This window comes from Lacerta agilis, chromosome 14 (genome assembly GCF_009819535.1).
Source record: "Lacerta agilis isolate rLacAgi1 chromosome 14, rLacAgi1.pri, whole genome shotgun sequence".
NCBI lineage: Eukaryota > Metazoa > Chordata > Lepidosauria > Squamata > Lacertidae > Lacerta > Lacerta agilis.
The window spans coordinates 48,228,914-48,254,665 of NC_046325.1; the positions used below are offsets into that span (position 1 = coordinate 48,228,914).

General features: G+C 42.4%; 1 protein-coding gene across 2 annotated transcripts in view; it reads left to right on the plus strand.

The window, feature by feature from the left end:
• Positions 1 to 20,752, plus strand: part of TPPP (tubulin polymerization promoting protein) — a 42,051-nt gene extending 21,299 nt beyond the window's left edge. For both annotated transcript variants that reach the window (XM_033170310.1, XM_033170309.1), the window contains exons 3-4: positions 16,436 to 16,586; positions 20,284 to 20,752. In XM_033170310.1, coding sequence (XP_033026201.1) covers positions 16,436 to 16,586; positions 20,284 to 20,478 — 346 coding nt within the window. In that variant the 3' untranslated portion in view covers positions 20,479 to 20,752. The remainder of the gene's footprint in view (positions 1 to 16,435; positions 16,587 to 20,283) is intronic.
• The last annotated feature ends 5,000 nt before the right edge of the window (positions 20,753 to 25,752 follow it).

The following is a 25,752-nucleotide window of genomic DNA, read 5'->3' on the forward strand; positions in this document are numbered from 1 at the left end:
TTGGTCTCCTTTTTATTATGTATTTTAAGTTCTCATTTTGTATCTTTATGTCGTAAGCCACCCTGTGATCTTCAGATGAAGGGGGTATACAAGCCTAATAAATAATAATAATATCCCTGAAATATCTGGTCTGAGATTGGGGGTACTTTTAGAAGCCCAAACGGCCTGAAGGACATTTCAATAGCCGCGGTTTTTGCACCAGATGTGGTTCTTCCTGAGAAAATTGGATCTTGCCGTAGTTATACCACCTTGGCAGGGCCTATGAAGCGAGGTGAGGCAACCACCTCAGGTGGCAGGAACCTCAGGGCGGCAGATCTGGCCTCAGCTTCTGTCATGGTGGCAGCAACAGTTGTGTCACACTCCCACCCTGTTCCCGATGTTCATCCTTATCTTCCACCTTGTTCCTTATATACTCTTCACTTCCCTCTTTTCCCCTGGCACCATTTTGTGGTTTGCCTCGGGTACCAAACTGTCTCGGGCCAGAAAACAGAAGTACCATATTGGCCTGAATATAATCCGCACCCACAAATAAGTCACACCTTTAAAATTCGGGGGGGGGGGAGGAAAAAAAAAGAAAATACCCAAATATAAGCCGCTCCCTTAAAATTGGGTTACAGGCTGAAAATCGCTGCGGTTGGTTGTAACTCTGAGCTAATTTAAGCCTTTGATCTTGCAAGCCCGCAAAAGTTACCATACAATCGCTAAAATCGCAAATCGCTATTCAGTTGCCACAATTCCGCAGGCACTCACACCCGTAAATGGCAAATGAACAGTCTCAAGCTCGCAAATTGGCAATAAAACTTCTTTTTTGTTCCGTTTTACCGTATGTCTGTTTCAGCAGCGGTACCGTAAAAGCCAATTTTTGTAAGGTTGCGAATTTAAGCTGCACTTGCAACTTTTCACGGTTGGAATTGGGGGGGGGGAGTGGGGCTTATATTCAGGCCAATACGGTACCTCTTGACACAATGCTTAGTAGTATCTTATGGGATTTACCATTACACAGTGTGGTAAGATCTTTCAAAAGCTATTAGACAAATCCATGGGTGCAAAGTCTCTCAAAAGCTATTTGCCGTGATAGGTAAATGGAACCTCCAGGTTCAGAGGCAGCATATCTCTGGGTGGTTGCTCTCTAGTTTGTCCCCAGAATCTATTATTCTCCTTTACATCCTGCTTGGCAACGGCTCTTGGAAACAGAATTCTCAAGTACCTGTGTCTTTGATTTGATCCATCAGGAAAGCTCTCATGTTAAGGAATGGCTATTTATAATATTTAATTTTTTTTAATTTCTGTATTAAAATGGTGCTAAAATACCCAATCACCCTGGCCCACCTCCCAGATGATCAATTTAAAGCCTATAGCCCTAGTTTTAATGCTGGAGATCCTGGGTGATTGCATACTGCCTCAATATAGTTGGCACCTGCACAGCATGAGAATTGCTTTTGTGTTCTAACCTTGGGCTATACAGTAAATAAATAGATGAGAAGAACGCAGTGCGTCTCTTGAGAGAGTTTGCCTTTTGTGCCAGATACTAAGTGGACTGTCTTTTATAGGGTCTATATTCTGTCCTGGGCTGTGTCTGGGATACTGATGTATGTTGACCTGAATTGGGGAATGTCTGCGATGCAGCTGTTCATGCTATCCAAAGCTGTTTCATGAGCATATAAATCAGGCCTGAATGATCTGAATGCCTGAAAGCAGGCTGGTCAATTTGCGATTGGTTTTCCCCGCTGAAACCAAGTACCGGTATGTAGAGAACTAGTCCAGTGCCAGTTTTCAAACACATCTGCAGTGCCTGAGCATGGGGACGCCAAGGGAAAATATCCCCGACCGACATTTTTGCCAGTTCCAGGAGAGGGTCATTAGCAACCAAGGCTGCAGTCAGCCCCAAATCTTGTTGCTGGCAAACAAACTGCCTGGACTTCCACATGTGATGACAGCAGGCTCTGATGCTGTGGCAAAATAAGTGCAAAATTTGTAGAATTAATAACAAGAAGCCAACCAACCTTCGGCCAGTGTACTGAATCTTTTGCTAAAAGGCTGGTTGTGCCCTGGAATGGATAGGCTTTCCTCACTTTTTTTCATCAATTTTCTTCCACACTATTTTGTAGATGATTCTGAAGAACTGCACTCATTTTGGGAGATCTGTTTGTTGGCTCACAGCATTAGTTCTTGGACAGGACCTGGGTTATAATACTGACAATGGAAGCTCAAATCAGTTTCCCTGTCTTCTTGTATTTTTAGAGTTTGAAATCTATAGTGGGTACATAGGAAAGAATCACAAGGGTCGTCTAGTCCAACTCAGGAATCTTTTGTCCAACCTGGGGCTCGAACCCACAACCCTGAGAGTAAGAGTCATGACAGAGCTATGTGCTCGTAGTCACTGTCCTGTGACAAGTATAATTGGGGTGGGACTTTTTAATCATTTGCTTTTACTTTGCAGATGACGAAGATGTATGTGTGGACAAGCTGGCTAGTTAAAAAAAAGCAACACCTTGTATGTTACCAACTTTGGGGGACTAATTTGTGAGGCTTCCAAAGAGCTTTGCTCAGAATATTGTGGAGGTTGCACATTATACTGGGCCAGTTTTGTTTATTTGCACTGCTGCTGTTATTATGTGGTAAAGTGAGGTGAATTGGATTGTGATGTGCTTCTTATTTTGCAGCATATTTCAGTGGGGGATAAGGGAGCATGAGTTGCTCAAACAAGCACATCAAAATGGCTTCTACTCGTGTAACATTTGCTCAGCAAATGTGAAGCTGTGTTGTGGATACAGGTTGACCTGAAGGCCGCTCTCAACTGCAGAGAGAGTATCCATTAATCATGATGCTAGGCTGCAACAGCTACACGCCAGGCAAACAGAAATCCTGAGAGTAGAGTTACGGCACAAGAATGGAAACATTGGCTTGTTAAATGCTAACCAAGCAACAGATGAACTGAGCACTTGGATCTGCTTGGGACATGATTAAAAGAGGTAGCAAGGGATTGGGGCCAAAAGAGTACAGTGCAGCTTATTAATTGCATCTTGTTACAGAATGGACTGCCATCAAAAAACAGTCTTTGCATGCTTTGACAGAGACGATAATTGGTGTGAAATTTATGTACTATATATAGATAAAGGGAGAGTTGTATTGCTAAAGGAGCCGAAGCTGATGTTACATGAAACCATTCCCCTTTGGAGTTTTCACGTTGAATTCTATGATGTGGTTAATATCTAGGATTTTATTTTGTTTTTAACTCCGGAAGGGGTAGGAAATGCAAGCATGCGCCTCTTGCCTTTTTCCATCTCTTGGTATTTTACTTATCCCATTTGAAAGTTGTAGTGATGTGGGAACGAGATTTTAACTTCTAAAACCATGTACGTAGCACAGAAACTTAGTTTTACGCACTAAGTTCTCAGAAAAGCAGAAGAGTAAATAGGACACCTCTAAAATATTGTCCAATTTTTGCCATTTCTACTTGTTGTGCAATTTTGTGAAACCCAGGTCCTCATATGTAAGATGTGCAGAAGTAGCCCATAGATCAGACGGTACCGGTAATTCCCCTGTTGCCCCTCTTTTTCCTGCTGGGTGCTGGTTTGCATAGGCAGTACGGTAATTGTGCCTGGGGTCCACCATTGGCCAGACTGACCAGGGTTGCTGGCAATCCATTGACACTTGGAGGTCCACAGATGAGCCACCCCTACCCTAGAGCACCACTTCAAGACCCACTGGAGACCAGGGTGTGAGGGGTCTTCACTCATTTTCAAAGACAGTACAGTATCCTACTTCCCCGACCTCCAGCTGTGGACACCAGTGAATGCTGGAAGCTCCCTTTGTTTCTGTCTCTGTTTGGACTTCCCATAGAAAAACTATGTGGGGTTGGGTGAGGTGAAGCTCACAAGGACATGATTTTTTGATTTTTTTAAACAGCTCTTTAATTACAATCATGTTTCCTGCAAAACACTCCCCTGCAGAACAACTGTAGAAAAATCACCATGGCGACCAGTGCTGAGGTGAATTATAGCATCTGTTTACATTTTTAGGTTGCTAAACAGGAGATTAATATAGGAAGTGAAGGAAGCATGGCTGAACTTTTCCTCATTGGGAAAATGGAGAGGCTGAATACAACAATGGCAGAAACTGAATTTAGCCAGGACACCTGAGTTAGATTAACTCCCCTGTTTCCATCACAGCATTTTCCTGGAAACAAAAGCTTGAGGATCTGAATAACAACACCATTGCCTAACTTTTTATGGGTGAGGTGATTTCCACACCACAATACACTGGTAATATCTGAGGGCTTGTTCATATTATTAATGGGGTTGGTTTAAAAAAACAACAAAAACTTACACAACTTTCAGTGTTGTGGTTGAATATTGTTTTTCTCCAGAGAAACCATTTGGTTTGTAAAAAAAAAGGTTGTTCCACATTCTCTACTTCCCTGAGGGACAGGAAGTTTCAGTGAAGCTGTTTTAGAGGCTCAGGTTCCTTGTAGGGACTTTGTTCTGGGACATGTGCTGCCTTTTGTTATAAACTACATATTTACAAAATGTGTGGGTCTCTCACATGGGCAACTACAAGTTTCAAAGCAACACCAGCTTGCTACCCTAAAATTTCTAGAAGTTTCTCTTGACACCTTTAATAAACAAACTTTACTCTCACATTAGTTTATTCCTGCCTAGGGGGGTGGAGTCAATTAATAATTTAATTTATTGCAGGAACAAATGACAGGAAAGATGCCAGTTTGATCCGAACAACCCTGTATGTATGTGCTTTATGTGTTTTTATCTTATGCTGGTCTATCATAATTGAGAGAATGAGTATTTGTACGCCCAACTTCTACAGTTGCCCTATTGCCTATTTAGCATGCGCTACTTATGGATGTACCGGTAGGTGTTTTTACCTTATGCTGACCTATGGCCACAATAAAGATTCCTCCTCTTCTTTCTTTTTCTTCACCTTTTAAGCACACATGCATGTGTCCGTACACCCTTCATGTAGAAATTTAATAGACCAGGTAGAAGCATCATTGTAATCCTTAATATGCTAGTTTGTACATAAGAAAGGTTTTCATGCTGTTTTCTCTCCCTAGCTTCCCGCCAGTCTGAAGTACACAGCCAGAATTTTGATCTCTCCTTCAGCACAATTTGTAGAATGGCTCTTAAAATTTCCAGACCCCTGCATTGCGGCATTGGCAACTAACTCTCTCATCTAGGTCTGCTTAGAATACTGTAGATCTGGTTCACTGCGCTTCGTTTTTAATCTTCTGGGTGTTAAAATTTCACTGGCCTGATAGATGTTCCTGTCCTGTGGGTTCGTCCCACTGTTATGACTCCACTATTTTTAGAAGATGTCTGAGGCTTCTCTTGGTGTTTCTTGCTGTTCAGAATGGATGAGTACTTGTCTTCTGTTTGTTTGCAGATTCTTCCTAGGTCCTAGCTCGAGATCAGGATGTAGCTGGTCTGGTTTATGCTATGTTTCTTTCTGGGGCTCACTTAATAATGCTGCTCTCTTTAATTAACAATAAAGCCATACCAGCTATGCTACTCTGCAAAGGTTACTTGGCATTCCCACTCCAAAACAAAAACCATCCAGGTTTTCATATATTTAAAGTTAAAGGGACCCCTGACCATTAGGTCCAGTCGCGAATGACTCTGGGGTTGCAGTACTCATCTTGCTTTACTGGCCGAGGGAGCTGGCATAAAGCTTCCGGGTCATGTGGCCAGCATGACTAAGCCGTTTCTGGTGAACCAGGGCAGCGCACAGAAACACAGTTTACCTTCCCGCCGGAGCGCTACCTATTTATCTACTTGCACTTTGATGTGCTTTCGAACTGCTAGATTGGCAGGAGCAGGGACTGAGCAACGGGAGCTCACCCCCTCGCGGGGATTCGAACCGCTGACTTCCCAGTCGGCAAGCCCTAGGCTCAGCGGTTTAGACCACAGCGCCACCTGCGTCCCTTTTCATATATTTAGAAAGTCTTTAATTAATGTTCATTTTCCTTTCCTTCTTATTGGAGGCGTCTTTAACCGCTACTCACTATGGCAAATGAGGAAAGGTTTCATAAGCTGGAAAAGATTTCAGCTCTTCTTTTATTCTTTTCTAGGCTCTCAGTGTGCCAATGATATCTGACATATTTATAGGTTAGCAATGTTTGTGGATTCCGGAGCACTTTGCTGTTTCACAGAGGAAATAGCCCTAAATGTGCAATCATCTGGGTATTATATCTCATGGCTCCCTGAATATGTACCTCTCCAATAAATGTGTTTACAAATATACTGGGTTGGGTTTTTTTGGAAACACATATTATATCCAAGCATCTTGGATATGTACACCTTTAAAAATGTGATGTATAAAGCAGCTTTTATTTGCAAGATTGAGGAGAGGCTAAGGAAAAAATAATGGGTCTTGCTCAAGAATCAGCATCAACTCGAAGGGAATTTTGGAACTGTTAGCATGACGAATACAAGAGGCTCAAGTAGGTTCCTTGGAACGCTCACATTTGACATTTATGACCAAGAGCTCCCCATGTTTTACAGAAATGAACTACCCCCACTGTTGGAGGCAGTATGCCTTTGAACTGCAAGGGAGGAGGAGAGTGCTGTGGCACTCAGGATTTGCTTGTGGGCTTCCCATAGACACCTGGTTACCACTGGGAGAATTGCCCTGTGATCGGATCAAAGGCGGTATACAAATTAATTAATTGAATTAATTAAATGCTGGATTAGATGGGCATTTGGCCTGGTCTAGCATGTTATTTTCTTCTCAACTCAAAATTTTATATTTATTTCAGAGATTTATATCCCACCCCAGGCAGCTTCTACAACATGGTAAAACAATGGAAGAGGAGTTTGGATTTGATATCCCGCTTTATCACTACCCGAAAGAGCCTCAAAGCGGCTAACATTCTCCTTTCCCTTCCTCCCCCACAACAAACACTCTGTGAGGTGGGTGGGGCTGAGAGACTTCAGAGAAGTGTGACTAGTCCAAGGTCACCCAGCAGCTGCATGTGGAGGAGCAAGGAATCGAACCTGGTTCACCAGATTACGAGTCCACTTCTCTTAACCACTACACCACACTGGAGACTTAAATAGAAATGGAAAACAGAACAAAACCCATGTATGTTTGTAAACACCCTTGGTTTGAAATTATGGAGGTTATCAGCTTCTGCTAGGTAGGCATCTAGCATAGCAGTAAAGTGCCATGCATTGCAGTGATTTGTGGTACCAGCCAAATGTTCATTTTTTTTTATTCTGATACATTCAGCTGTGAGGATTATAGGCTTATTAAATTAAGGAAATCAGTACATGAATTGTTTTTGTAGTCAATGGCAACCTTTTTCTTATTTGTTCATATTTAATATCAATAGAGCTAATTTAATGTCCCACAAGATAATGCCTCTTTTACACACACACACACACACACACACACAAAAAAAAAAACCCTAATGAATTAATAAATGGAAACATGAAAATGATGAGCAAGTGGCCTTGTAACAGGACAGCAGGTCATTGTGCTGTTGTTAATCCTGTTCAATTGCTGACTTGCTCTGCGCTTAACAATAGTGGGAAACTATATTGTTTAAAGAAATGCTGCGTTGTTTGGATATACTTCTCAGTAAACACAAGAGGCCCCAGGGCAGTGCATATGAGGCATGGCTTAGACGCTTTCAGCAATCCCTCCACTGGCCTGAGAAATTGCTCCATAGCAGGAAGGCAGGCTGAATGCCACTTGGATGGTAACTGCCATCACCTGTCCACGTGCTCTTGCATATCTTACAAAGGGATGTGGCAGAGAAATGTGAAGGGGAAAGGGTGCCGTGGGGGTGAGTTAAGAGGCTCAGGAATGGACTGCCGTAGCAGCTTCCCCCCCCCCACTTCCTCCCTCTCAAGGGGTGCAAATAGCCAATGGCCTATAACAAGCCAGTAGTGAGCCACAAAATTCCCAGTTAGGAGCAACCTACGGTATTTAGATATACAAACTTTATAAAATAATTGTTATACTAACAACAACAATAACATGACTGAGGACTCTGAAATAAGATGTACACACCTGCAAATTCCACCATGATTTGAGTGCTTTCAGTTCTAGAGTACCTGAGAACAAGCCGTTCGTCTGAGAAAGTAATCTCAAAAATGGGGAAAGTATGGATAATTTAAGACTATACAAATATGAGAGCAAGCCTGAGCAAATGAAAGAATACATGGTTAAATGAGCTCAAGATGTTGGACTTATTATTTCCGTAGAAGTCTGAGAGAAACTCTGGAAGCAGTTCTCATTTCAATATAAGCTTAACAGAAAATTGCTCTAAGGTAATGTTCCCAATGCACGTGTTTTGGACAGAGCGTGCTCCACCTCCCCATGCATTTCCAGAATGGTTGGTTGATTAGGATGGGGAGCCTGTGGCGGGACTACATTTCCTAACATCCCTGACCGTGCTGACTGGAAGTTGCAGTCAAGCAACATCTGGAGGGCCACAGGCTCCTCATTTCTGACTTGAGCACTTAGTGGCACAATGCAGCAGTAACAGGCAATATCCATCTACAATGCACAGTCTGAGCCAGCTCTAGACGTCTTTCTGGGAGCCCCTTTCGTCCTCCGTTGGGCTCCCTCTGCCGGCAGGGCCCACCTGACACCCGAGCCTCACTGGGGCCCTTGGAAGAGCAGGAAGCCCTTTCCACCTCACCTCCCCCCCAAAACCCTGTGCCCTTTGAACGGCTGCTGCCCTCAGCAAGGGCTTGCTTGGAAACCTCTAGTCCTGTGAAAAATAAACTGGGCTTATTTACTTCTGAGTTTAAAAATAAAAATAAACCTTGCCCTCTTCTGTAAGCCTCTTCCCTCCGTTCTCCCCTTCTGCATGTTCGTTTGTGTGTTTTTGTCTCCCTTCTCCCTTCTATTATTTTGTTCTGTAAAATTTTATCCATTCTTTCTGGTTTGACTTGGTTTATAAAAGAAAATTAACAAACAGTCAAATAACTGGTGTTCTGGGATATATACACACGTTCAACTGAAACTCGATAGTGAAGTATATTTGTATATGTAAAAGTATGACACGGAATTGGCTTCTTCCTTGTTTAGTAATGTAATTAAAGTTTTAGGGAACATTCTCTTCCCTTAACTTCGATATCTGTGCTACTAATCACTTCTGCAGCTTTAATTTTAGAGAAAACGTGTTAATTTAAAATTATCTCTACTATAAAATTACAGTTGTAGTAATATGCTAAAGGTAATTTAAAACATTATCAGTTTTAGACTCCTAAATAGTAGCAGCTGCCAGGATATTACCCCGTTCCCCTCTACGTCGCTCCATCCTTGTTTCAGACATCGTAATATATTGCTATATCACAATGTTTAGCAGGTGATATATTATGATGTTGAGAACCAGACATTGCTGAGCCCTAGCATGAAATATGAGTTTGTGCATTTTGGCAGATGTTTACTAATAAACAGCTGTGGTGCCTTAATAGCAGCAAATGCATTGCAAGTGAATGTCAAGGTCTTCCCCCCCCCCCATGTCATCTCCTTCTCCTCCTTCATTCCTTTCATGTTCCTCCAGCAAATTATTTCTCTCCTTCTCCTCTTCTTCTTTTTTAAACACCAAACAATGTGGCCTCTGAGGGGCAAAAGCATTGAAGCTCTAAACATTTTCTCCCCATGGGAACCAAACTGACTTCTTTGTCCTTTGATCCCAGACAATAATTTACACAAATCACCACAGAGTTGCACATGATCTGTTTGTGTATAAACTGGGCCTTTAACGTTACATTTATGAGCGAAGTGAAGCGAAGTTTCTCATGAACTGAACTACTTGAGGCGAAAGAGTCACAGGATTCTCCGCAACCTCCCCCCCCCCTCTTTGCATGCAGAAAATGTCCGGGAGATTTCTGGTCTGCACCTTTCCCCCTGATGCATTAGTTTTCTACGTGCAGAGAGTTGGGAAACATTCAGATACGCAGTCTGAAGTGATGCAGACCAGGAAAAGCTGTATCGCATGATTGCGTGTTCTTGGATAAATGGTCCTCAGTCTGTCAGCGCTACAAACAAGACAGATTGAGGACCACGAAATTTAAGTTCCCATCACTCCTCAAGGTCCAGTGCCCCCAGGCTAATTAGTCTCTGGCCCAGTTAGCATGTAACATTAAGCCAAACTATGGCTTAGCTGCAGGTAGCAAGGCGACATGACAACCAGGGGCAAATTGAATTTGTTTTTTTTTTACGTGTCCCCAACCCAAATGCATTGCCATAGTTTGGCTCAGTGTTGTGTGCAAATCAAGCCTATATAACTCCTGTTTGAATGTGTTATACGGGGAGCGAGTACTGTAAATGAGGAAATAAGGTGCAGTTGGACTGAGGTAAGATAATGAAAACTGAGCTTTATTCAAGGTGCGTGATATACCCACCTGCTCTTCCATCTTACCTTGTCTGTAAAGAGCACACCTGTTGTATGTTACAATAACCAGACTAATTGTCCCTGGAGGATAATCAGTCTCGCTGCAGGACCAGCTCTCAGTAACTAGGATGGAGTAACTTCTTCTTTGGCGATCACTCGTAGCTGAGTAAGATTGTCTTCTATGAACATGGTTTTAACAGTGTGTCCATAAGAGACTGTGGAGGCCAATTCTGGATCCACATGTCCTTCCACATTGGGGACATAGGTTTCCGGGTGGGAGTTGATCAGGGCGAGGGTTTGCCGAACGTGACTTCCTTTGAGCATGTTTCTCCCTTTCATCCTGAGCTCGAGCGTCTTCAAAGCCCATGACACCTTTGGTAAAGGCTGTAACAAGGGGGTTTAACAAGGATGGAGTAACGAGGGGGAATCAGGTGGCGCTGTCTAAACCACTGAGCCACTTGGGCCTGCTGATTGGAAGGTTGGCGGTTTGAATCTGTGCGGCGGCGTGAGCTCCTGTTGTCCCAGCTCCTGCCAACTTGGCAGTTCGAAAGCACACCAGTGAAAGTAGATATATAGGCACCACTGTGGTGGGAAAGTAAACAGCGTTTCCGTGCGCTCTGGCTTCTGTCACGGTGTTCCGTTGTGCCAGAAGTGGTTTAGACATGCTGGTCACATGACCCAGAAAGCTGTCTGTGGACAAACGCCTGCTCCCTTTGCCTGAAGCAAGATGAGTGCTGCACACCATAGTTGCCTTTGACTGGACTTAACTTTTTTTAAAAAAAAATCTTTAACAAGGATGGCTTTAAAATCTGACACTTGGACCAGTGGTGTGGAGTCACTAGTCCAGGTCATTCTCCTGTTCATTTTTCACTCTCATGTGCAAAATGGTAAGTTGATAAAGCAGCAGAAAATTACAGTATTGAAAACAGCAGCTGTTGATGCTTTTCAGTTTGGAGAATTTTTTCTGCTTTGTGTTTACTTTTGGAGATGTTTCTGTGGTCTGTTTATATCACAGTTCTTTGTTGCTTGGAGTGACAACACATTCCATACTAGTTTGAGTGCTTTGCTTGGTTATTCTAAATTGGCCTTTCTTGGTTAGAGGTTAATATTCCAGATAGATTCCTTCCAGCACTGGTTCTGTTGAACATGCTGGTGTGTCCACAGAGCCCCCTTTAATTTAAGACAACAGCAGTTTGCAGGCTTTTATAGGACGTGGGACAAACTGCCGGCGAGGTTCCCTTTTCTTTTCTGCCACAACAATGTGATTTATCAACCAAACAGCTTTGGCTGGGGCTGTGCAGCTTTGAGGGTGACTCCCTTAATGCCGGCTTCTGCTTCCTTCTGTTACATATTTGGAACTGGAATACTTGTTCAGCTTGATTGGCAGACAAAATACAGATGTCGTTTCCTGGCTCTGCCGTTTGCCATGAGCTTTGCAGGCAAAGAAAGAGCAGTTGCGAGCTGTTGCAGCCAAGGCAGTTTCATAAGTTACAAAGAAATGCAGCACTGTAGCCTGTTCACCTCTTCAGCTGCAAGACGGTTGAAAAACTTCAGCTGGTGCAAAATTCATTGGCCAGGTTGCTTACTGGGAAAAGATGGTTTGAGCATATAGCACCAATTCTGGCCCAACTGCAGTGGCTGCCAATTCAAAGTGCTGGCTTTGACCTATGAACGTCTTAAAACCTCAAGGACTGCTTCTCTCCATATGAAGCAATCTGGAACCTGCGATCATAATCTGAGGCCCTGAGGAAGGTATTCAGTAGGTATCCTTAAGAAGAGAGTTCCAATGGTAGGGAGGGGGACATAGCTGAAAAGGCCCTGTTCACAGTGCTTTCCAAGCTGACATCTTGGAAGTCATAGATTTGCCTCTTCACTGAAATAGATTTATGCAGTCTATGCAACTGAAGCCATCAAGCATCCCAAACTATTTTACCACTCCAAACTACCCAACTAGCAGCCATTACCATACACAGGGAATGACTGAGTTGGAAGGAAGCCTGTTCAGCACCCTGAAACAGATAAAATAATATTTCTTTTTAGCCAATTAAGAGACAGAATTAACAGGGTTAACTAATATGCCAGTGTCAGCACGATGTCATACATGGATTTATCATAATGCAGACTTACGCATTATTTGATCCAGAAGAAGATATTTTATATGCTATGCACCATATTCCATAACCTCTAAACCTTTTTATAGGACTGTTGAATATATAGATTTTTTCCCCTCTTAAAATGACAATTTTCCCCCAGGGAAAAGAGAAAAAAAATCTATCTTCCCCACAGCTTCAGAATTTCCCAATTTTATTTCTCTTATTTACACAGCTTTATTCATTTTGTCCTGTTGTAGTGCAGTTTTCATCTTGATTTTCATTTTCTGGTCAGAACTACTGACCATTATCACTGAGTTTATATCCTCAAAGTTTGGTTTATACTTTTTTTTTACACCATAATTGTTTTTGTTCTCTTTTCTCCTGTATTTCCTTTTCTTCTTCACAATGTGGTGCATTTCTTAAACGGCTTATCTTTGAATTTTGTGTTTCTGACTGGCTCTCTAGTTCCACAATTCATTATTTAAAAGGAAAAAACACCGGTGAGAGATCATATATTTGAATCCCCCCCCCTTTTTGTTTTGTTTTGAAAAGCAATCTACATGTATTATTATTATGGGGACTTCCAAACTGGCTTCACCTCTAAATGGTCTTACACCTTTCCTCATTTTTAGTAGGAATCTGCCTTCTCTGTAGTGGCATCTAACATTGTCACACAAATTCACGAACTGCTTCTGAGCCCTCCATGCTCTCCTCCACCCCCCTCTATGTTGTGGAGAACTGAAGGTGAACTGAGGACAGGCAAAGGCTGAATACTCTGATCCAGTTCTACACTTTCAGGGATTTGAAAGAGGCAGAATCTGCCCCAGGCTCATAATTATTCGTCAATAGTCGTACCACACAGAAACACGAGCATAAGCCAGTTAGGCAGTGACTGCCTGACCTAATTACTCAGTTTCTAAGCTAAATCCTCAAAGATATTGAGCAATATCTTCACCAAATACTCACCATGGTTGTACACACATCTCTTAATTTAGGGCAATTTATTTTACTCAAACTGGGCTGAATGTTATATCACATAACAGCACCCAGGTTAATTAAAATTAGTTTGGAGAACTTAGGTTGTAAGTGGGCTATCCATCCAGGGAAGATGCTAATTCCAGTTCATTAAACCTTCCTGTCTGATTTAAGGAGTGATTGGACATAACCTTGGCTAAAACTGGGTGGAAGAACATCTGGTGACTTGCTGGGAAGTAGAAAAGATGAATGAAAACTGGATCATCTGCAGAGCAACCAGGTTAAGAAAAATACATCCAAGCGAGGTTTAATGCTATAACTGAACAGAGTTTAATGTGAACAGACTTCTGCGAAGACCCTGGCAGATCAGTACTACAATGTCTGAGGTCTCCTGCTAATGCTTTTAAATTTTAAATTTAGGCTACTCTGTGTGATTTGTACAAATGAGAAGGAGAGGAGATAAGGAGGGGGGAGAAGGAGGAGGAGGAGGAGGAGAAGAAGATCACACCATTTTCATCAAAGTATTTTTATCTCTCATTATGTTTTCCTAAAATGCAGGTTTAAATATTCAGAAAAATACAGCAGAAGGAACAAGAACTAGTTTGACAGCGAGAAAGGCTCCAGCCTGGAAATTCTAGATCACATGTAGTGGACATACAGAACAGTCAGACTGGTTCGTCCCGAGTTTTGAGCTGAGAAATGCAGTATGTTTCAGATAACTTTTCAAAAGCCATTGAAACCAGAGAAATGACAAGGAAGAGAATATACAGAGGACTGATTACTAAAGTAATAACTCAGCTAAAATCACTGTCTCAGTAGCTGGTAACGGATTAACTGAATAAAATGTGCAACAAGTATGACAAGCTCATGTGTGGATCCTTGGTGCGAGAAGAGCAGGGGTTTTAAAAGTGTGGCCCTCTTTTCCTCTGTGAAGTTGGAGAGGTTGTGTAGCTGCAGCACAGAGCTAGGGCACAGCTCCTCTGCTGAAGTCATTGCTCTAAGACCAAGGTCATGACTTAAGTGCTCCTCACAGATCTCTTGGCATCTGCACAAGAACGGGGATGATACTTGATTAGACTCAGGGCAGATTTCCAGGTGGATAAATTACCTGCCAGTCAATTACGACACAACAAAAAATTATCGTTATGCATTGTAATTGAAGAACACGGCAGAATGGGAAAGGTGCGACCTGTATGTTTTTTGTGTGAACACTGTTCACCAAGTTTGCTTAAAAAAAAAAAAGGTCACAAAATGCTCAAGACAACCATTTCCAGGGTGGATAAAAATCAATGATTTTTTTTATTTAAATCAGATTTTTTTTTTTAAATAAAATGCTTTTTGAGGAAAATATATTACCACCCAAAGGTTATTCAATCATGAAATAAAGATTAGTTTTTTAATTATGTAGAATAAGGCTGTATATGTTTAATTATTTTGGTAAATAAATTCCATTAATCCATTCACAATGTCATTTATTCTCTTCCAGAGGTTTTTATAAAATTATTGGGCAGTTTCTCTGCCTACAAGATATTATCATAGATGCTTGATTTACTTTTGCAGTTCTCAAAACTGAATTTGACTCAGCAGAGATCACATGCTTCTTCTTCACAGCAAAAATGTTATAACATGAACAGAGTTGAGAAAAAGACCTTAATCCTATTGTTCTACAAACCTATGAATACAGAATCAACCCCTTCAGTGTTAAGTTTCAAGAAATTCAGTGAATAGAATAGAAACAACATTTTTCTGATTGTTTGGAGTGGAATGGATCTAATAAATCTATTTAAATTGCTATTATTAAGGTAATGATTATTTTTCTCCTTCCTAAGTACAACAGAAAAGTTGTCCAAATATGAATGATTAACCTATTAAACTGGGGATAAAAAAACTAATATGAAAAGTTGTTATTCTAAAAATCTTCATCTACTTGCATATTAAACTTATACCAGCAAGAATTAGTCTTTATGTAGAAAACTGTGATTTAAATCGTGATTTAAATCAAAATCCACCCTGACCATTTCTGTTGCATATCAAAAGTCTCCCCAAAATACCTCCTGGGATCATCTTGCCATTTTACTTTCTTAAAAGCCAGTTACCACAATTCAACTAAAGTTCCTTGTGACTAAGTATCTTCTTCTCATTTTTTGATAGTAAGCCCCCCAACTGAGCATCGCAGAACTAAATTCTAACTAAACCGCCATAAGATTGTGTCCCACTGAAAACAACGGGATTAAGAAAGTTGCAACAAGCTTGTTCCATTGGACAAGGTTACAATCCTATGTCTCTTACCTGGGAGTAAGCCCCATTGAACTGAACTCACTGGAATTTATTTTTCAGTGGACAAGCATAGGGTTTCACTGTAAGGCCTGCGATTGACTTTAGCTAGATCACGGCCAATATTCATGCGCGTAGTTAAGATAAAAGAATGATCCAAGAGCACAACTGAAAAAATAGTAATACTATTTAAGACAGCTAAAATAAGTTCTTTTTGAATACAAATTTGAAGCTGAAGTTTGAGCACTGATGTTTTCCCTCTGAAGGGCAACCCACAGACCGAGGGATAGTGGAGTGGTTTGTGTGTGCTTGCCCTTCCCCCTGTTCCCATACTAAGACCTCATATACTCACCTAGAGCCGCCTCAAGTTTTGAGAAATTTGGAGCAGAGCAGTGAAGTTTTCCCAAAATATTCCAAGTGGCATTACATTGTTAATAACGAAGGTTGATAGCAAAGGGGAAGGTGCCTCGCACAATTTACTGGTACTGTCTTTCTGACATCAAATGGATCTGTGACTTCTCCAAAGCATAGAAGGCAACCTATGGGGACAGTAAAACTGTTTTAGAGCTGAAACGTAACTTTAGATGTTCTTTAAAGAGTTGCATAGGACATGGAAACCAGGCGATTGAGTGGCCCACATGGTAAATATTGTTTGTGGAGTAATCCTCACAGGTAGATTGAGATGTTTCTGTAACGTCTCCCATTTTTGTTTTGTATGCTTTAGGGGGAAATCCAGGACAATTACTTTTGAGCAGTTCAAGGAGGCACTTCAGGAGCTCTCGAAGAAGCGTTTCAAAGACAAGAGCAACGAGGAAGCGGTGCAAGAAATGCACAAGCTCATTGAAGGGAAGGCGCCCGTCATAGCTGGAGTCACGGTATGGGATCCTGATGTTCAGTAACTCTTACATTCTTTTCTAAGGCCTCTCTTCTCACAAGAAGAGTCCTGAAGTTTTGATCAACCCAGCAGGAGAGGGCAAATTCCATGTACCCTACTGTATACGTAGGAGCAATCACAGTGTGGCTTTCTTTCCTTACCTATCCCCCCCACCCCCAAAAGGCTGCATGTTCTGGTGCATTATAAGCCACACATGGTATCAGATCACCAAGTAGCAGCTCAGTCCTAACTGTGGAAATGAGTTGCTTACTTCTACTCTCAAAATACAGGGCCAATTCTGAAGATTAACAGAGCAAGGTGAGCCATCGCCAGCCCATGGCATTGCCAAGTAAGCAGTGGCACTACCTCTTTCACACCAGCTTTATCAACAGTGCATTATATTATGGGTTTAAGGGCACCAGAGGCTCACTTACCAAATGCCACGATGGTGTGGGGAGTAAGCAGCAGTGGGTTGCCACTGCTCACCTAACCTCTGGTCAGTTGTGTTTCTGCAACATACCAGGCTGTAGATGAGGAGAAAGGTTGGCACAATACAAATATGCCAGCAGAGCAGAGCCAGTACATTTGCAACACGCTGGTGTCTCCACTGACTCCATCTCCTTGTAAGCGGTAGCAACCAACTGGAGGTTAGTTAAGCCGTGGCAGCCCACCCGCCCCCATTCACTACCGGGAGAAAGCTATGCCATTGTTCCTGGTTCAAGACCCATGGCACTTTACAGAAATTGAACTGAAGCCGAGAGGTTTGCTGAGGTGATGGCAGAGCTGGAGGGCCACACTCTGCTTCTTACCTCAACAGGTAAGATGAAAGCCTAAGATTGATCAGTGAAGGAGGACAACCTGTTCCAGTGCCTGGGAATAGAACCCCCCTTACTGATGCAATGTGGTCAGTGCCTCTTAGGACCTGTGGACTTCAAAGCGTGATATGTACACAAAGGTGCCCCAAATTCAAAATGCAATCTTGAACAGTGTTTTCTGTTACCAAGCACTCGCACCAGAAGCCTCTGACTGCACAGCTACTGGACAAGCTGAGATTTGACTTAAGAATAATGTGACATGTACATGGTTGATTGCTATGGATTAGGAAAACTGCAAAGAACTGAATCTCTGGTTTCTTAAAGGCTGACCCCACTGTTGTTTCGGAGACCTTTGCTGTTTCTTTGATGCCTTGGTTGATATATATGCAAAGCATGGTGGACATTAATCACGTTTAGAACAGCTGGCACTTGAACTCTTCCATCCAACCTATAAATTTCACAGCATCCACAATGAGCGGTGAAAAAGAAAGGAATGGAAACGCTTACGCCATTTGAATTGTTATCTCCGAGGTTCTTTTGAGCACGTCCAGCAGAGCCATGGATTTTCCTAGCTCAAATTCCATTTTTCTTTTGAAGTAGATGCCTTTAGAGGCAGAATGTTCAATCACCCTGTCTCCCAGAATGATTTGTGCTAAGAGGTGGCCAGAAAGGCTTGCAGCCACCAGCTTTGAAAAAGGACGTGGCAATGTTCCATCATGCCTTTGGGTGGACTTTGGAAAGCCCAATGTTTACTCAGTTAGGAGCAATTTGGAAGGAATCCCCAGTCTTTAGGGCAAGCCCAAGACATTTTGGCACCTGAGGCAAACCAGGCAAGAATGGATGAGTGAAGATCCTACATCAGGAACAAGGGGGGGAGAGACTAAAGATCTATATATGGGATCTGCTGCCCCATGGATCCTGCCTCCTAAGGCAGTTGCCTCACCTTGCCTCATGGCTACGTCCGTCCTGCATCTCTTACTGTTTTCTCGGCACTGGCAAAATCTCTACTGGCACCAGTCCACAGTGAAAATAATAGCATTTGCTCAAGTATCAGATATCCCTCTTAAATTTCTGCTGCATGCTGAAGGGGCAACTTGTTTTAATTTTTTTAATTAATTATTTTAAACCCAAATAATGACTTTCCTTTTCAGTATTGAAAGCTGCAGGGGAGCCAACCTGGACATATTGGACTGTGTTGCATGGTCACCTCCCATAAATGCACTGAAGACAAATGCAGTGCTTTAATTAAAAAACCTTTGAAGTGGCCTCCTAATATGATGGCCAGATAGTAAGAAAATGCTGTGGCAAGGCTAGCTGTGCCACACAGGCAGGCAGGGCTGACCCACCCATGAGGCAAGCTGAGGCAGACACCTCGGGCGGCAGACCTGTGCCCAAGGAGCATGCCGCTTGCCGACTCCTCTGCCTGTGCAACTATGCTTCCATCTCTGCTGCCACACCTCCACCACCTCCTCCTCTGTGGGCGTACCAAAGCCGTCCCCTGTGGCAGTGGCAAGGAGGGGTGTCCGTGGTGGCAGGGCACACCCAGGGTGGAGGAGGCAGGGGCATGGCAGCAGGATGGTATGTCCGTGGTGGATGAGGAGGAGGCAGCAGCGCATGCTTGCAGTGGGGTTTGCATCAAGCAGCGAAACATTCTGGGCCAGCCCTTCGGGAAGGTTAGTCTTCCCCCTAGAGCAGGGTGGTTAAGGTCTAGCTATCAAGCTGGAAGTAGCTTCCTTGTCCAAGCATTCATGCTTAGACATGGCCAACTCTCCCTGTGAACTGAGAGTGTGTCCCACAATCCTCTGCAACGATGTAGAAGCAAACTCTGTTCACATTAAATTCCAGTCCTAATAGCCTACTGTAATTAAACCTGTTGCTGTCACTGAAATAATAATATATTATTCACACAATTCCCTCTCCCACTTTCCTTTCTGTCTAAGACCTTTCAGACAGAGATCTCATCACTCATTTTATGCTACATAGATGACACTATGTAATTTTTTTTTAAAAAAGCTTAGGATTGATTGCATAATTCGCTGTATCAATCTATTTTTTGCTGTTGTAATTCTCCAAAGAAAGTCACAAAAATAAAAATTCCCAAGGATTGCACTAAGCATGACACCATTTGGAAGTAAAGGTGAATAAATTAAAACTTGGTTGAGAGCTTTCCAACATACTTGCCAAGAGGTCAAGAATACCTCACAATGTAAAGAACGTAACACTTACAAGAACAATGTTGTTTTAAAACTCATCCCAGAGTTCTATTGATTCTAGACACAGGTCTTCTAAGGAGCTAAATCTCTTGGGATGTTTACATCATGGGTGGTTCAGCTGTCAAACAACGTGGGCATTTCAAGAAGCAGTTCCCACAGTATTTGAAAGCACCAGCAAAACCGCCGGCTGCCATTTGATCATATGTTTTAGAAGTGTTCATGTAGACCAGGGATAGAATTTACTCCCCCCCCCCCCAACTTATGAATATAAACATAATTTCCCCACCGCCACCAGATTTAGGAGGACAGCTGAAACATCAAATGGCAATTCACATCTCATTATGCTTGAGGAACTGCTGGAGCATGGAGCTATAGAAGATTTGAATAAAACTTGTCAGCACTGTGAGGGTTCATTGATCCCAGTTATTGACCGAGCATTAAAAAAAACCCCATCCTGTCTGGTTTGGGGTAGCCAAACCCCATGAGTCAGTCATGGTTGGTGGTCTGCAAGGAACAAGCAAAGCAGAACAGAAGACCTCAGGACCATGAAGTTTTAGTACCTTGATTTATGTATATATTCATGCACGTGTTTGTGTTTGTGTTTGTGTGTGTGTGTTGTTTACATTGTTAATGCCCTCTTCTGTCTGTCTTTCTCTCTCCCCATTAATAGAAAGCCATTTCATCTCCAACTGTCTCACGGCTTACAGACACAACACGTTTCACTGGTTCCCATAAAGAGAGATTTGATCCAACTGGGAAAGGGAAAGGCAAAGCAGGACGTGAAGATCTGGTGGATACGTCTGGCTATGTATCTGGGTATAAGCATGCTGGCACATATGATCAGAAAGTGCAAGGAAGCAAGTAAGCCTGAAGGTTCACCTGTGAGGGGTGAGCAAGACAAGCCTCACCTGTTGCTGTAAATGCCAAAAAGACTATGTTGGAAAGCTGTGTTGTAGGATCCACTTTTGACATCGACTGAGACTCTTGCAGTGAAGAACCACTTCATTACATTCCTCATGCTTTATGGCAGTGAAAAGGAAGCAGCGAAGCATTCTGAGCAAGAAACCGCACCCAAGGGCTCTCTCACCACACCTCGTCTGTACTGGTAGCAGATCGCAAACATTCCTATATGCCTAATTCTCTGTCTTGTTCTGCTGTCTTTTTTCCTACAGTGGAGGCTACATGTGCTAGTAGCTTTGCTAAAAAGAATCCAGTTGCTCAATTTGATTATTTATTATTGAACAATGTCTTAATATGGAACAGATGCACCTCAAACGTAAGAATTCAGCCTTTAACTGAAGGGAATTAAATGGCTATTGACTTTTATTTTATTTTTGAATGTCCTCCATTAGTAGAAAACTGAGACCCCACTTGTCCCTGTCCTCACAGAAAAGGGAAATTGCAGCTCACTCCTAGCCTCCACAATTTTTCTTTTTTTTAAAAAAAAAAAACCCAAAACACTCTGTGTCATTGAAGTTATGTATTACTATTTCTGTAAGATTGCAACAAACATGATATATGGCAGTTCAAACCCCCACCCAAATATCTATTTGAAATACTGCCAGTTGAAATTATCTACTTTGTCTGGATCATTACCTTAAACAACATTTTGATTCATTATGTTGGTTAAATAGTTCCAGAATAAAGAAAATTTGTTGTTTTCTTGTTCACTCAGTGTAAAGCAGACATAACTTAATTGTCAGATTGTTTGCTGAAGGAAAACAAAGGTAGAAAATATTAAATACAGATTCATTGTTTTACAAATGATGTCATCAACCATCATGTTCCAGTGAGCCAGAGTCTAAATAGTGCTGAAATGTTGCTTCTTTTAAGGGAGAAAAAAGGATATAATTAACATATTTCCTGGAAAAGGACAACAAATATAATGTATTTATTTATTTGAAAGATTTCTATGCATGTATGCTGAAGAGTAACTGTCTAGTCAATAAGGTGGTTTCCTGTCTTTATTCTTGAGTAAATACCACACTGTGTTGAACTTACAATCCAGTGAAATAATAGCTGCAATCTTCACTTGGAGGTTTGCCAGCAGTTGTCCTCAGTCTTGTTTTCTGTGGAATACAGCTCAGCTGTATCTCCTCTGTAGAAAAATAAGAGATTGATCAGCTTTACTGCCATTCTTAATAGCTATCTCTTTGACAGGCCCAGTAAATGCTAAAGAGTTGGCTGCACTGATTTGCTTACAGTATTCCTTACAGACTGTTCCTTCGCACAGGCCAGCACCTTGAAGTTGGCCCTTGTCCGAGCACTGGCCATCTGTCATTTGCAGTTGTCTTTATCCCAATTGTTAAGGAAGGTATTTATTTGTGACTTGCAACCATGCATTCTTCAGCATGCACTACAAGCATGAATCCAAAATAATAATAATAGTAATAATGTTGTTAAGCACTGCCATTGTATGCCTGGAAACCCCCCCTTTTGACATTTTGAAATGTCAGGTTTGGGAAGAAGGAAGCCTGTAGAATTCTTGGCATGTTTTTGCAGGATGGTGGTTTTAGTGGTTGCCAGAAAAGGTCTGTGAGTGTGCCAGGCCTGTTGGTATTGAAATAGTGATAGTTGCTATCAGTTATATATCCATCTGCTTTCTGGGGACAAGCTCAGTGTCTAGAGTGTTGATAATAGGGCTGTTTGCTTTGATGGAATAATGAGCACTGAATACTTGAATACAGACCCCCAGGAACCCATTTGTCAAGCTTAAAGCGAGGCTAGGCTTATGGGGAATCCCATGTTATTACACGGAACTTCATTACACTAAATAGAATATGCAGAACAAATCCAGCTGTGTCCTCCAGTGGCAGCTAATTAATACAGTGGATGTGAAAGACTCCATTGATGTAATATGAGCAGATAAGCACACCAGGAAGATACCTGATTTGTTGATCCAGTCTAGCATGTCTCTTGTGTATTATGCATTTCGGGAAACATTCCCCCCCCCCCGAAAACCTAGCAGCTATTTGCTTGCATGAATTGGCCATGAACACTTGATTGCTCATTGTAAGGAGGACCTTAAGGTAACAATAATGCCACCAGGTTCTGGGCAAATAGTAGTTTTGTTTTTGATAGAAACTTCCTTTAGCACTAAAGTCTACTGCAGAACTCTCATCAAAAGATTTTAGAGCAGGCATTACATATCAGGTAGCCTTCTAGAGCCAAGGAAAGCTACTTTTAAAATGAGTGATCCATGTTCATTTTCATTTATTTTAAAACAAAAAGACAAAAGATGCTGCCATTGAAGCGTGGGTATCTAAAAAGCAAGCAGTTTTGTGAAACAATGACATGCTTTTCTGACATCCCAATTTCTCTCCCTTTCCCCATCCCCATTCCTTGTTCTGAAACTGTTGGCTCTCTCTATCCCTTTTTCTACCACTGTGCCACATTAAAGAGGAGGCTGTGTCAGAAGAAGGAAGGCCTGGGTGTCCATGCATCAGACCACAGTTTATGAAAACAGGACTACTTCCTCTAGTCCAGTCACCTAATAACACAATCCCATTCATGTCTGCTCAAAAATAAGTCCCATTGTGTTCTTTGGGGTTCACTCCTGGGTGAACGTGCATAGGATTGCAACCTAAGTCGCTGTTTGCATGCAACAGTGTTGTTCTTGGAATATTCTCACACCAGCCACTCTCACCCCTGTATATTCCTTGTCAGTGACTTCTGCCCCCTTTAAATATTTATTTAAGTGCAAAACATACTGTAAATGTGCAGTGATGCTGCCTTTGTTGTCTCCTTTCCATACAATAGGTTATCCGTCAGGCCCTTTTGAACTCTTATAAATAGGGGGAAATGTGAAACAGTTCTCCAAATGTGAAAATGATAAAGATCAGTACCTGTAGGTTTTTTTTAAAAGCTATTTTACTACCACAATGTGTTTACAATTCTTTGCTGATTGAATAAATCACATTAAGCACATAGAGTCCTTTTGCTATGTGTAAATCACTCCAGGGTATATTATGTATATATAAATAGATATACGTGCCGTTTTCTACAGCCTCTGAATGGTGCTCACTTTTGTAGCATCATGCACACTGGGACTGCCTTGTTATCTGCTGAGACCTGGAAAAAGGCTTCATGTGCCCAGAATGCAGCCCATTCCTCACGCAAGAAGGCAACCCAGCCGGAGCTACGTATGGATATGGGGGCCTCGCTGAGTTTCCGATTATTGCCTGTATTTCCCTTCCAATTTTATAGACATACAATTTATGGAGTCAAGTCAATCTTCTTTTCCCCCTGCTTGCATTCCTGTGCATGTCACTGGAATTTGTACTGGAAGTTGTGGGCAATTCCTTTGTGTTTAGCTGACATCTAAAGCAGGTCTAGAATCAGGTGGGCAATTTATCTGGCCTCCTAAGCCCATGCATAGCAATTCAGGCAGAAGGGCAGGACTCAGGGAAGAGCAGCAGGGACACTTTAAGAGGGAAGGCCTTCCCAGGAGCAGCTGCCACAGGTGGCGGAAACCCAAAAGATGGCACCCTCATAGGCTCCCCACCACTTCCGCCACCGCTGGAGAAGCAGCTTCCAGTGCGGCCTTCCTTGCAGAAATCCCACCAGACCTTGTGTGCTCTGCAAGTTCTTGCTAGAACCCACCGTTATTGCCATTGCTTTGTGGACGCTGCCGCACAACCCAGCAGGGTGGCACCTTCCTGTTTTGCCTCAGGCCAGGCCACCCCTGCCCAGAATGGAGCTTTTTATTACCAACTCTGCCTTAGACTTTGATGTATGAAGTCGCCTTATCCTGAGGGAGACCATCAGTCAGTTTGGACTCCAGCCCATAGCAGTTTACTTTGATCAGGAGGCAGCTCTGTAAGCTCTCGGGCAGAAAGTGGCATTTTCTACCGTTGCCCAAAGATCCTCTTAAAAGGAGATGCCAAGAAATGAACTCGCATCTTCAGCTTCCTATATAGGGGGGATGCTTTGCAATGCTGTGTGTGTGTGTGTGTGTGTGTGTGTGTGTGTGTGTAGTTTATTCTTAAGCCTCCCAAATGAGATTACTTTGCAAATGACTTTGAAGTCTTCCAAACATAAAACTATTATTCCTGTCTCAGTTTCCAGCGGTTTGGGGGTGCCCTTGTGCTTCCCTAGGGAGTAGCACCTTACACTGTTTGACCCCATCCTCCAACATACAGTAAGCTACAACTTAGGCACATTAACTTGTGTGCATTCAGCTTTACACGCATGGCCCCCCAAAAATGAATAAATAAAAGGGGGTGAGGATCCAGGAAAAATGACTTTGGCAATCCCAGCCATCAATGGGTTTTGATTATAAGTGATTTTGGCTTTAGGCACGATCCCCAGAACGTATCCCCTTCGTAAGTTGTGGGCTTACTGTATCTTAGATCAGAAATTTTTGAAATTCCCATTTACTTTGTGGGATATTGTTATGGAATAAACTTTCAACTCTTTGTGCCTGAGTGTACTCTACAGTGTGTCTTGCTTCAAGTCTCCCTATGCCTTACATGTGCAGCTGCGAAGGACACTTGTGAGCGTTTCATGCCTATAGCCACATGTAGATAGGTTCTGCTACTGTTGGTATAGAAGCCACTGTCTCAAACTTCACAAAAAGAAGGAAAATGTGCAAACCGTAATCATGGTTATCCAAAGCAGTCACTCCTTTTTTGTATGTTAGGCTTGCATTGTGAACTTTTAATGTTCATTGTTAGCTACTCAGTCATGGGAGCCAAGATGTATCTGTGTGCCTGCAATTGGTAATACTTGTGTATGGGTGATAAATACTACTTAGAATAGATCTTAGTTACATGTAAGTGGCTTGTCATAGTATATCCCTCCTCCAGTGTGGTGTAGTGGTTAAGAGCGGTAGACTCGTAATCTGGTGAACCGGGTTTGCATCTCTGCTCCTCCACATGCAGCTGCTGGGTGACCTTGAGCTAGTCACACTTCTCTGAAGTCTCTCAGCCCCACTCACCTCACAGAGTGTTTGTTGTGGGGGAGGAAGGGAAAGGAGAATGTGAGCCGCTTTGAGACTCCTTTGGGTGGTGATAAAGCGGGACATCAAATCCAAACTCCAAACTCTTCTTAGATCATTATTTGGTTACAGAATGAGAGTAGAATACACTGTACTTGACTTCTGCTTGCACCTTTAATTCACTGGAAGTCCAAAAGACCT